Source organism: Hippopotamus amphibius, chromosome X, assembly GCF_030028045.1.
Source record: "Hippopotamus amphibius kiboko isolate mHipAmp2 chromosome X, mHipAmp2.hap2, whole genome shotgun sequence".
Lineage (NCBI taxonomy): Eukaryota > Metazoa > Chordata > Mammalia > Artiodactyla > Hippopotamidae > Hippopotamus > Hippopotamus amphibius.
The window spans coordinates 90,595,260-90,606,668 of record NC_080203.1 but is presented as its reverse complement, the minus strand read 5'-3'; the positions used below and the strand labels follow the sequence as shown (position 1 = coordinate 90,606,668).

At 46.7% G+C, this 11,409-nt stretch overlaps 1 protein-coding gene across 13 annotated transcripts in view; it reads right to left on the bottom strand.

Moving 5' to 3' along the window:
* Positions 1-451: 451 nt before the first annotated feature.
* HUWE1 (HECT, UBA and WWE domain containing E3 ubiquitin protein ligase 1) overlaps positions 452-11,409 on the bottom strand; it is a 148,877-nt gene continuing 137,919 nt past the window's right edge. For 12 of the 13 annotated variants that reach the window (XM_057717533.1, XM_057717537.1, XM_057717535.1 and 9 more), the window contains 15 exons: positions 11,220-11,376; positions 9,865-9,997; positions 9,417-9,619; positions 8,688-8,815; positions 7,303-7,399; positions 6,267-6,422; positions 5,620-5,865; positions 5,234-5,351; positions 4,427-4,567; positions 3,146-3,433; positions 2,917-3,022; positions 2,171-2,288; positions 1,682-1,863; positions 1,204-1,394; positions 452-677 (listed from right to left, as the gene is read on the bottom strand). In XM_057717533.1, the coding sequence (XP_057573516.1) occupies positions 575-677; positions 1,204-1,394; positions 1,682-1,863; positions 2,171-2,288; positions 2,917-3,022; positions 3,146-3,433; positions 4,427-4,567; positions 5,234-5,351; positions 5,620-5,865; positions 6,267-6,422; positions 7,303-7,399; positions 8,688-8,815; positions 9,417-9,619; positions 9,865-9,997; positions 11,220-11,376 (2,367 nt within the window). In that variant the 3' untranslated portion in view covers positions 452-574. The remainder of the gene's footprint in view (positions 678-1,203; positions 1,395-1,681; positions 1,864-2,170; positions 2,289-2,916; positions 3,023-3,145; positions 3,434-4,426; positions 4,568-5,233; positions 5,352-5,619; positions 5,866-6,266; positions 6,423-7,302; positions 7,400-8,687; positions 8,816-9,416; positions 9,620-9,864; positions 9,998-11,219; positions 11,377-11,409) is intronic. The other variant, XM_057717541.1, reaches the window with a different exon arrangement.

Sequence of the window (11,409 nt, the reverse complement as noted above, 5' to 3'; positions counted from 1 at the left end):
TTTATTTCTTTTTAAACTTGAAAAAAACTACATTGTGAAAAATGAGTTATGAAGAGTGCTCTTTATTTGAAACCTCCACAACACAGACGCCAATCTTGTCTCGCATTGAATCATTAGCTGTGCACATCAACACATTCCAAGCACAAATTAAGAAATGCAAACAGAACAAAAAAATATATATATATATAATTTTTTCCCCTATCCAAAGGTTTCAAGTCTCAATGCAGCAAATCCTTCTGAACACAGAATCTGAGGAGCACACTGTTCAAACAGTTGGGACAAACAGGTCCCTGTAAAGGCTATTGCCTTTTTAACACATGGGGTGGGGGATCATGGACGGCATGGAACGGGGGAGAGGAGGTGAGGAAAAGGAAGCGGGGAGAGAGAATGAGCAGGAAAGGGGGAACAGGTATGCACTGGGGAAGATGGGGCAGTTGGGACACACACATGGTGAGTTGGTGGATTTCGTTTACTGGTTTTTGACATTTTCTTTCTGGTTCTTTTTTGTTTTCATTTCCCCCCTTCCCAGGTCCAACAATGGTAGAAAAACCCCACAGTGGTGGGCAGGGCCTTATTAGGCCAGCCCAAAGCCTTCAGAGCACTCCTGGATGGCCAATAGTAGCATGTGGCGGAGCTTCTCAAAGCTCTCATAGGCAGGCAGGTCCAGCTGATTAAAACTAGGGAAAGAAGAAAGATCAGTTAGTGATGAAAGATGATAACCAAATCCCTGTGTTCCCATGGTGCCCACCAGACTTTTGCTCATAGACTCCCAATCTTGTCCTAGTCTTGTCTGCCCTCCTCTAACCTAGCCACCTCTAACCTGGCCACCTGGCACCTAAAACATAATCTGATCCTCCTTAAACACCACGCCCCAACATAAAAGCTCCGAGGCATTCAGGGTCACTGGTCACTTCTGCCGGGTTCTTTAGCATTCTGCTCCCTGCAACGCCTTGCTCTGGCCATGCTAAGCCCGAGAATACAACTTGTTCTCATATGGCAGTGCTCTCCTTAGCCCCACTGTGAGTCTGGGCCAGCTCCTCATCTCAAATATCATCATCTCCACAAAACCCACCAAATTGTGAGCTATCCCATGCCCAGGGTAACTGGGGCCAGATTTGGGTTCCTGACCATGGGTAGGGGCCTAGAAGTGGCAAATATGCTAGTTCAATCCAAATGCTGAAAAGGATAAGCCCTTCCTCTTACCATGTGTGAGCTGAAGGCAGGCGGTCTGTGGACCTGTCATCTCGATGGATCTGAAACTTCTGAATGCCATTCATGCCTTCAAGGGCAGCAAAACCTTGCAGGGGCACCTTGGAAGTACCCGTGACAAACTGGAGGAACTTGGCACGGTCAGCTTGATCGAAAGAACGCAATGCTCTCCAGAACCACTGGATCTACAGGAATGAACACAAGAAGCCAGCATTAGGTAGAGAGCTCCTGGAAGGAAGAGGGATGGGATTTGGAATGTTAGGCAAGTCTCTTCTGTGAGACAGGTTTCACTTCCTCCATTTACAAGATGAGCAAGGACATCACCTGAAAACTGAAACTCCAGAAGAGTGAAGAGTTAGGTACAGGTAAGCTGTCACTCAAAACCCCCTTTCCCTAAGAGTACTGGTTTATTTGGTGTCATACAAACTAGCACTGCTTAAGGATACAGGGAGAGATGCCAGCAGCAGCTCACCTGAATAGAGTTGGACTGGTACTTGTGGTATTCAGTGTTGGATTTCAAATCGTCAATGTCGATTGTGGGCAGTCCTGATATGAGCAGCTCTAACTCCTGCTCAGTGAAGATGGAAATGAGGCGCTTTGGAATGATCTCATAGAAACCTTCTAAGAAAGCCGCCAACTGTTTGCGGATGGCTCCTGGGGAGAGAACCAACAAGCCACGTGGCATCTGAACTCACACAACTGTTAGAGGTCAGAGATCCCCAATCTGGCAGGATGCTGACTGATCCTGCCTACCTCACCTACCACTCTGTTTCTAGGCCCCCATATGAAGGTGGATGAAAGGAAATACTTTGTGGTCAGGTTTTTGGACTCCTTTTATGCAAGGCATTTGTGGCTAGCATAAGGGAAGAGAAGAAACAATGTCTGTGAGTGAGGCCTGACCTTGTCCTATATTGAACAACTGGGGCAGGGCGGGGGGGAGTCTAAGGGACATTTCCCCTACCTGTCATTCTCATCTGGCACACCAGGTGTACATACTCCTTCTTGTTCTCCTCTGTTACCAAGATGTTGGCCCCATTGGGTTTGAGGTCACGAACTTCACAGACTCCAAACTCTTGGACCTAGTATATCCAAAACACCAATAATATGAATCAGGCTTGGTCCAGGATTGAACTTACACAGATACTTGGAAACACACCCTAAACTCTTTGCAGTATCCTCAGCAGAGAGATGAAGCAAGGTCATAAAAAACAGGGACTTTTCTCATGAGCTCATAAATCCCTGACAGAGAAAGGCCAAGAGTTTGGTCCTAAAACATATGGAAACTGTCAATAGTAAAAGGGAAAGGGGCATGGAAAATATACATAATGTAACACAACAAAATCTTTATGGACAGCAATTTAAGGGAAAAGTAACCTTGAAATTTTTTTCATTTATCTCTATTTATATAATTTTTCTAGAGTGAACTACCTTTGGGAATGAAGAATAATGTACTAGAGCATTTTTTTTTTCAAAATATAGGGGAAACTAGGAAACAACCTGGATTGTTTTACAAATACTGGTTTTTCTGCTGTCTCATGCAAACACCCACTGTTCTCTGCCAGATGGGGAACGGGGCATGGGACTTTTAAGATATCAAGATGCTTCCTTAGAAACATTAGAGGTTATCCAATGCCAGTTCAAAGACAATCCCGCAATGGGTTTCCTAGACTACCTGGGATGTGCCATGGTCAGGATTTCCTGACCTACCTCAGTACTGAAGGTGAGGTCGTAGCCTAGCGTGGAGACATCATTTTCTAGCAGATAAACCAGGCCCTGGTAGAAGTGGTAATCTTCGCTCTCCATATCTGTATATCTAGATAAACAAAATTAGGGTCATGGGTTAGGATGAAGGAGAGGCAGCCTAGGGATGGCACATAAGAAAAGGTACCAGATTTCCAGGACTGAGGACAGTCGCAGAGCTGTGCCACATCCTCACCTGACAGATTTGCCCAAGATGTGTTTGTAGAAGGACCGAGTAAAGTAGCACTCCAAGAGGCGGTTATCATATACAGCTTTGGCCACGATGCGTCCAACAAACTTGAAGTAGCTGAGGTGGTTGGGGTTGCAGTGGGAAGATGGATTGATGGTATATGTGACCCGATCACCAGGTGAGGTACGGAACAAGGCATACATAGGGTTAAACATCTCCCGAGAGATGATCATATACCACTCACGCAGGAGCCCTCCAGCATCCTGCCCTTCTTCTCCTTCAAACACTATATACCTGTATAAGAGAGCAGAAACAGGTATGGGCAGAAAGCCCAGGACAAATAAATTCTTTTGCACAGCATGACCTGAGTGAGTGAGCGAGTGAGTGAAGCAGTAGTTGGGGAGTGCAGGGTCAGAGGACAGTGGTAAACACAGAATGCCAGGAGAGCCCAGAGGAGAGGTGGGGATCTGGGACAAAAAAGGGCATCATTGGTGGAAGAGATGTCCCAGTATCAGTAAAGGCTCACTGATATTCCAGAAAACAATAATAGGAATGGTATAAAGGCCTAATAAGGCCTCCCTTAGGGAAAGCAGGAGGAGTCATGAAGTGGCATCAAAAGAGAGGTGAGCTCAGAGTCTGACATCTATAAGGATTTGGTGGTGGAGAAGTAGAATCTGGTTTGTCTTGGAAGCCCCTCTGACTTCCTGTGTGACTACATGGATAGTGAGCCCATGCCATAAGGGAAGGGAGGAATCAAGTTCCTGAGTTCAGGAGCATCAAACTAATTCAATAGGTCTATCATCTCAATGGCTCCCATGACACACTGCAAACTGCCAATCTCCTCTAGGTGGAGTCAGAATCACCAGTGAGTGATTACCGATTTTGGGGGGGGGCGGGGGGGGGGGGGGTCCTCCCTCAACCCAGGGTACCATTTGCTCCCAGCAGGCTTCCTGTTCCTAGTGTAACAATGGAGAAAGCTCTCTTTGCGAAGCCATCAGGTGTACCTCTGTAAATGCCAAAGACTTTCCTGTCAGTATAGGAATTGTTGGATAGCTCAGCCCAAGGGCCAGCTGGCCAGCAGAAGACCAGTCTCATGAGACTGGGCAGAGAAGACAGGCGACAGCTCAGTGAGATTATCTAAGCTGGATTCCTCTCAGGAATTCCTACTGGGCAGGGCAGCACTTCCCTAAGTTCCTCTACATATTTGGGCCCCGAGTAAGCCTTCACTACCATGCAGGAAGGGTCCCAACCCTCCCATCCTGTTTATTCTCTGCTCTGCGTTCTTACAATCGATTCTTCATTTCTTCAGGGGATTTCCGGTGCAGCTCACGATAGGAGTCTTCAAACACATGGTCACGGCGGACATGCACAGCCATGTCTTCTTTCCGGAGCCCCTCGTCCAAACGCTCCAGCTCTTGGCGGAAGTATCTTGGGAGGTAGGAAAGAAAGGAAAATAAGACTGGGGTGGTAGAGCAAACTTCTGTTTACCTGATTAGGATGAAGACCCACAGTGATGTTGTCCCCATCCTCCAGACACTTTCACCCCTGCCCCCCACCTCTTCTCCTGGGGAAATGCCCAGTATTTGGGAGAGGCAGGTCATTCACCACCAACTCTAAATTTTGCCCATCTCCATCGAATAGGGGCCCACAGACATTATGGCATGGAATTTCTGCAATGAGCAGGTAAGCATGTGTAGGTGCACAGGAAGGAAGAGAAGAATAAAAAATGACAGGAGTGTTGTGGAGGCCCCCCACCCCCTCTGAGCCCTGCTGTAAATATACTATGGCTACCTGCACCCCCTGTATTATCCCAAAGGATGGACTGGGATTTTAGAAATCATGTGATTAAACAAAGGCTCGCATTTCTCTGATGAAGAATGGAGACTGGGTTGGAGAAGGCCAAGGAGTACTTAGGTACAATGAGTGTCAGTGGCATAGATGAGTCTCTCCCCTTGCCCAGCACCATTCCAAGGGCTGCCACCAAGGGAAACTTCTTTCCCGGAAGATATTACCCCAGAAAGAATTTTGGCTCCTTTCTGGGAGGGGAGATACCACTTAGAGTGTTCCCATCCCCCCAACATTCAGGGCACATACTTGCGCTTGACATCAAAGTCGAGGACACGAATGTAGTCTACCAAGACAGCAAAAGGCCCATCAGCGAGGTGGGTGGTGGACTGCCGTAGGATCTGGTTTAACACAGTGCGATGAGTCTCTGAGGGGAGAAAGGACAGCAGGAATCAGCACATCATGGGTCCCAGAAGAATGGATGAAAGCCAACCAGCCAGCAACTCTCTCTTCCTTGTTTCAGGGAAAAAAAGTAGTGTGGCACACAAGGACTTCCAGACCCAGTCCCTACCTCACTAGCTTCACTCCCTGCCTGCCCCGCCCCCGCAAATCGGCTAAGAACAAAATGTATGAAATGACCCTGTTAAAAAAAAAATGAAGCCTTCTACATTTGGTGGCCTAAGAGTTCCCTGTACCTGCAAAGCGAAGAAACTTCTGTGTGTCAGGGGGCAGGCTTGAGGAGATGTGCATAGACGAGGGCTCCCGGGAGAAGAATGGGTCAAGGGAGGAAGGAGTGGCTGGGGTTAAGGGGGCAGGGGAGAGTGGAGGAGGCTCGTCCTTGATGTGTGCCAGCTGGCTCTCACGGGTGTCTCTGACAGGAGGCTTGCTCTCCCGCTCCGTGGCATGGACCAGAAAGAAGGCCTCGACGGCAGGCTGTAGCACTGGGGGTAGGAATGATAGGATAGTGACATTTTACTCTACAAACTTAAAACATATAAACCTCTTCCCCTCATAATCAAATTTCTAAATACTATATGAAAAAGTAATGAAAAGTTGCAGGAGAAATATAATGGTGCCACAGAAGAAGTCAGAGCTTCCAAAGAAAAATGGGATAGGCAACCAATTATAAAGATTCCCCTGGTCTAAAAAGTAAAAGATACCAGCTACCAAAAGGGAAGACAAATCTTTTTTCTGACGATGAAGTCAGAGAAAGAAATCCTCTTCTTTGAACTCTCATTATGGAGATCTGAGGAAGAGGAGTGATCTGGAAGGAAGAAAATTAAGCTGGCAGAAAGGGCCCCAGAGCAGATCAGTGGGCCTGGGCCCTCAAGCCACAACTCACCTAGCACTGCATGCTGGTCATGGGATTCCTCCAGTTCCTTTAGACACTCTCCCAGCATGTCCCACAGCTCATCCAAGCTCAGCTGCTCGCTGAGCAGGGGTAACTCAGGTGGCCTCTCCTCCTTCTCCTTCTCCCCCTGTGGAGTTCCATCTGAGCCTAGAGGGCACAGAGAGGAGATTTGGGAAGCCCCCAGGGCTCTTCCTTCATTTAGACCAAATATGCAGGCCATTAGACAGATCAAGTAGAAATCTGTTCACTGTCCACCGAGTAACTGAGAGACATCTGAAAGCAAGCTCTAATACTACACTGGATGGCATTTAAACTTAAACTGAATAAAATAAATACAAGAAAAAGTTTGTCTAGTTGCACTAGACACTTTTCTAGTGCTCAATAGCTACATGTAGCTAATGGCTACTGCAGGAAAATTCTACCAGACAGCGTTGGTCTTCTCATTGCCTTAGCTCCCAGAAAACCTATGGATTATTAAATGATTTGATACATTTGAAAAAATTCACGTCCTATGACAACACTATTCCACAGCAATCTGTTAAAAGGGTGCCAAAAAGTGTTCTATATGAAATTAACTTTGAGAAATGCTGCTAATAATAGCATCTACCGTGTGCCAGGTACTGCTCTAAATGCTATATATACACGTGTTAACTCAATCCTAACTATGAACATCCTTATTTTAAATGAGAAAACTGAAACAAAGAGAGGTTTGCCTCAGGTCCCAGATATAGAATATGGGGAGACAAGACTCAAACATATCTGCCTCCACACAATATCATCAGAGTTTCTTTACTACAGAAATTGCAATGTGTGCTATGATTCTCACCATTCATCACTATGACCAGGTAGTGATGGTTAGTGATCTTAGTTGATTGGTACGGGCCTATCAACATACAGAAATCAGGGTTCACTTGAGCAAACTGGAAAACACTGAGCTTATGTATGTTGCAAAGCAGGGGATCCAGCAGTCGTTCCATGAAGACTGGCTCTCCCTTTTGTTGGGCTGGAAATAGGAAGTAGTACTGACCAATGGACTGAGTATCTTGAGCACTGGGAGATGGCTGGTCCACATCCATGGGTGACTCTTCCCTTCGGACAGATGCCTCTGACTGGCTTGACTCCGACTGGATAAAAGGGAGACAAAGTCACATAAAGGTGCAACTCTTCTTTCCTCAGGGACAGGCCAGAGGCTGTCCTACAATCTCTCACGTATCATAAGCTTGGAAAGAAGCCTCTCATATCTTTCCATATGGAAAGAAGTTTCCTTAGGTAGCTCTCTAGGACAAAAGAATGGCCTTCCACCTCCTTTGCTGTCCTCCACCCTGAGCTAGCAAGCTTTTCCAAAGAGCTCCCTGGATGCCTGCATTTGCCTCCATTCTATTCCAGGCCTGTGTCCAGTCAGGCACCAGCCTCCTGGACTTTAAGACTTCTAGGGACAGTTTACACACATATATATAAAACTCAAATGGGCAGAAGGTAGGTTTGCTCTTTGTTCCTTTTTGCCCCCAAAAGGGGAAATAATGGGAATGAATTAGTGCAATCTTTGATGGGTAGGATTGGTTTTTTAAAAAAGCCAACATCTGTCCTATCAGGTGTGAGAAAGAGAAAAAATACTCCAGAATAATAGCTCTCTATTCTCCCTTTCTACCCTGCTGGAGCCACAGCCCTCAAATTCTAGGCTGTTAACAGCATGCTCAATCAAATCACGCTGTATAATAGTAATTACATAAAAAGAAAAAACAGGCCTCGAGATATCCTTATTTCCCAGATCTTGGGGAGGTGGCTTGCATGTTGTACAAGGACAGGAAAACAATGAGTGCCATAGCATACATACATGATGCCAGGCTTTCCCTACAGCCACTCTGTGCTGAGATCCCAACAATGAACTGACTACCTAGGAACCTGAAGGCTTCCTCCTAAAAGTGCCCGAGTGCCTGGGTGCCAAGGAATTATGAAGAATAGAGGCAGAGACCAGGGTGGAGGGACCAGCCATAGCTAGAAGAGGCAGTGCGGGATGTATACTAAGCTTGGGGGACTTTCAAGGGTAGGATTCCTGACATGTCTCTGATGTACTTGCATTGTTCCATGAGACTGAAAAATCTTTATCACAAATACCCTCAGAACCCAGACACTTAGCATTATGCAGTTTGCAAAAGCGCCACTGTTGACTGGATAGCTGGGAGTGGGGTATGATGGCCAAGCTTTAAATCAAACCAAACCAAACCAAACCAAACCAAACCAATGAACAAACAGTAAAGAAAGCACCAAAAGAAAGTAACCCTGTTGTCCAGAAGCATTCATATAGCAAACAATGCAAAAGCATACACGGTAAGGGCAATGAAACCCCACTGATGATGTGGTGGGGGAGGGAGGAGAGACAAATGAATGAGGGGCCACAGGCATCATGCTAACCGTTGCTGCTTGTTGCTGTCTCCGCGCCCTTTGACCCTCACGTACCATTTGTATAATGGCATCAGCCTCAGCCTCCAGCTGCCGAACAGCTGCCTGGATGCTGCTAGCTGAGCCTAAACCGGAGGAACCTGGGAGGAAGAAAAAAGAAGGTAAGATGTAAACCGTAGAGAGACGGAATGATCAATATTCTCTGTCCCATCTCCTGGGCCACCATAGGGCATCTTGCTGAGGTCTCTGAGCTTTTAGCTCAAGTAGCCTCAGAGTGCTCATCGTCAGGCACTAACAGCTACCATTACAGACAAGGGCAGGGAACATGGGGCTAGGCAAGACGGATGGTGGCAGGTCAGAGAGTTCTGTGGGACAGGGGAAAGGATATAGGATTTGGCAGCCATAGATGAGGTAACACGGCTACAATATTTTAGCCAGGAGTGACCAGGGAAGCAGAGAGGAGACAAATTCAGTGAGTTAAATCTTGTTCACCAAAAGATATGTCCCTAACTTCCTTGCCAGATTTCCACTCCCCTTTAATTCGCACTTGCCCTAGTGAAATTTCTTATGTAGACAGCTTGAGTGAGATACAGAATGCAGCCACCAACATTTTAAGAAAGGATCATCACTTCCTTTAGAAAAGGTCAAACAGGAAGGAGACATGACATTAAGTCTTGCCCTCCAGGGTCTCGTTTTTCCACCACCAACCTTGCCCCTCAACTGGACACCCCAGTTCCATACCTAGCCTGCCTGTCTGCTTGGCTTTCTTGTTAGCTCGGCGTGTGTCGTCCCGGAGCTGGATGATGACCTGCAGTACCCTCAAGAAGAACTTCTGGGTAGATGTCTTGGATGTCAACATGGACATAGAAGGCAGCTGGAGCTCCCGGCCACCCAGAGGTCGCTTCTGAGATGCCACGATTACCACATTCTCAGCCATGTCAAACCTGGATAGTGTAGAGGTGGCTCACGTATATTGAGAGCATCAAAGCAGGGCTTTCTTATGTCAACCAGGGGGTAAAGAATCTCAGAAGGAAATCATACAAGTAGGAAAAACAGGGCCGAGTGGGTATACAACAGAAACAAAATCTTCCCAAAGAGGTGGGAAAAAATAACCAGGAAGCCAGGAAGAGCCACTTTTCAGAATGTCCCAGATCCCAACCTCACAGCCAAATGGGCAACTGTCACCTACCTGCTCTGCATCTTGCCTTTCAGCTTGGTGGTCTGTGGCTGCTCCTCAGGCAGGCCATCAGGGGAGAGGGTCTCACACTGGGCTCGCCGCTGCTGTTCGAGATTGTATTCCCGTAGCTCAGCTAGAAGGGTTCCTGGGCAGGCAGATAAGTCAGCAAGTGTTCAGAGACTTCCCTAATGAAACAGCTAAAAGCCAAACCTTTCCAAGAAACTGTCCCAGGCTCTCTGCTCAGCTGCACTGAACCTGGAGTGAGCAGGAATTTTGCTCTGTTCATTTTACTATGTGTGCTCATGGATCCAACTGCTCAGGGGCCACTGGTTTATGTGGCCTCAAGCATTTGTGAAATACAGCTCACAAAATACACGAAATACAGCTCAGTGCAGAGGGGAAAAAGCATCTCTTTTGAAGCCTGTATAGCTTTCAAACTTCTTAGGTTTCTGTGGTAATCTCAGGCAAATTGCTTAACCTCTTTGCCAATTTGCTTACCCATCTTAATAACGGGGCTAATACTACCAACCTCACAAGGCTGCTTTGAGAATTAGGAGATCTGTCTAGCAGAGTTCCTAGGACACTGTCAGGCCTATTGATGTTGAATAAATGGTGGCAGTCAAGAAAGGTCAGAGGCCTCTTCTGGTAGAACTTTCTAATTCTCATGCAACAAAGAACACCCTAGGTCATATAGTCTAATTGACTCATATCATTTCAGCTCCAGGAATGTTTGTGAGAAGGAGATAATTACACATGTAGCTGAGATCTAGGGAGACCCATGATTGGGAGAGGTGGGAGAGTCTCTATGCTGAAGCAAATCTGGCTTCAACCCTTGATTCAATCACTCCATCACCTCAGGTTTTAGTCTTTTTCTTCGTAAAACAGGAAGAAGACTGAAACTAGATGATTTGCAAGTATTCTTAGAATTTTTATATCCTCAACACTGCACAAAGGCAGAGGGTATTGTTCTTTCAATTCCTGAGCCCAAATGTAGTGTAGGTGCATCTCTGAGGTGGTGAACTGCCTCAGCAGGCTCACCATAGGGCTCTTATGAGTGCCCAGAATGGAAAAGCAATGCTGGTCCTATGCGTGCTCATTTTCTTTCACTAAGCACCAATTACCTGCTGTGTGCCAGGGATTGGGAATGTAGAGAGAAGACCAGCCTTGCTCTAAGAGAAGAACTGAGCAGAGGAAAACAGATGACAACCTAGTATTATCAGTGCTGTGACAGAAGAGTGCATGCGGCTTGTGCTACAGATGCACAGAGGAGTTTGATTCAGCCTGGGGTTTCAGGAAAGGTTACCATAAAGAGGTGACACCTAAGTGGAAGGTTTCAGAGAGATAGGGTGCTTTACTCCTGTTATTACCTATCTGTTTACAAAGGGTATAACCCAGATGGCGGGCTCCATTCAGTAGCAGCTTCAAAACAGTGTCCCGGGTCCCAGGGTCCCCCCGAGAGAGCTGCAGTAACACATTGGCTGCATCCTCTAGACCTTCTTCAGAACAAGAATGGGATGTCAACACCTGGAAAAAAGAGGGAGATGGGGTAAGCCCCAA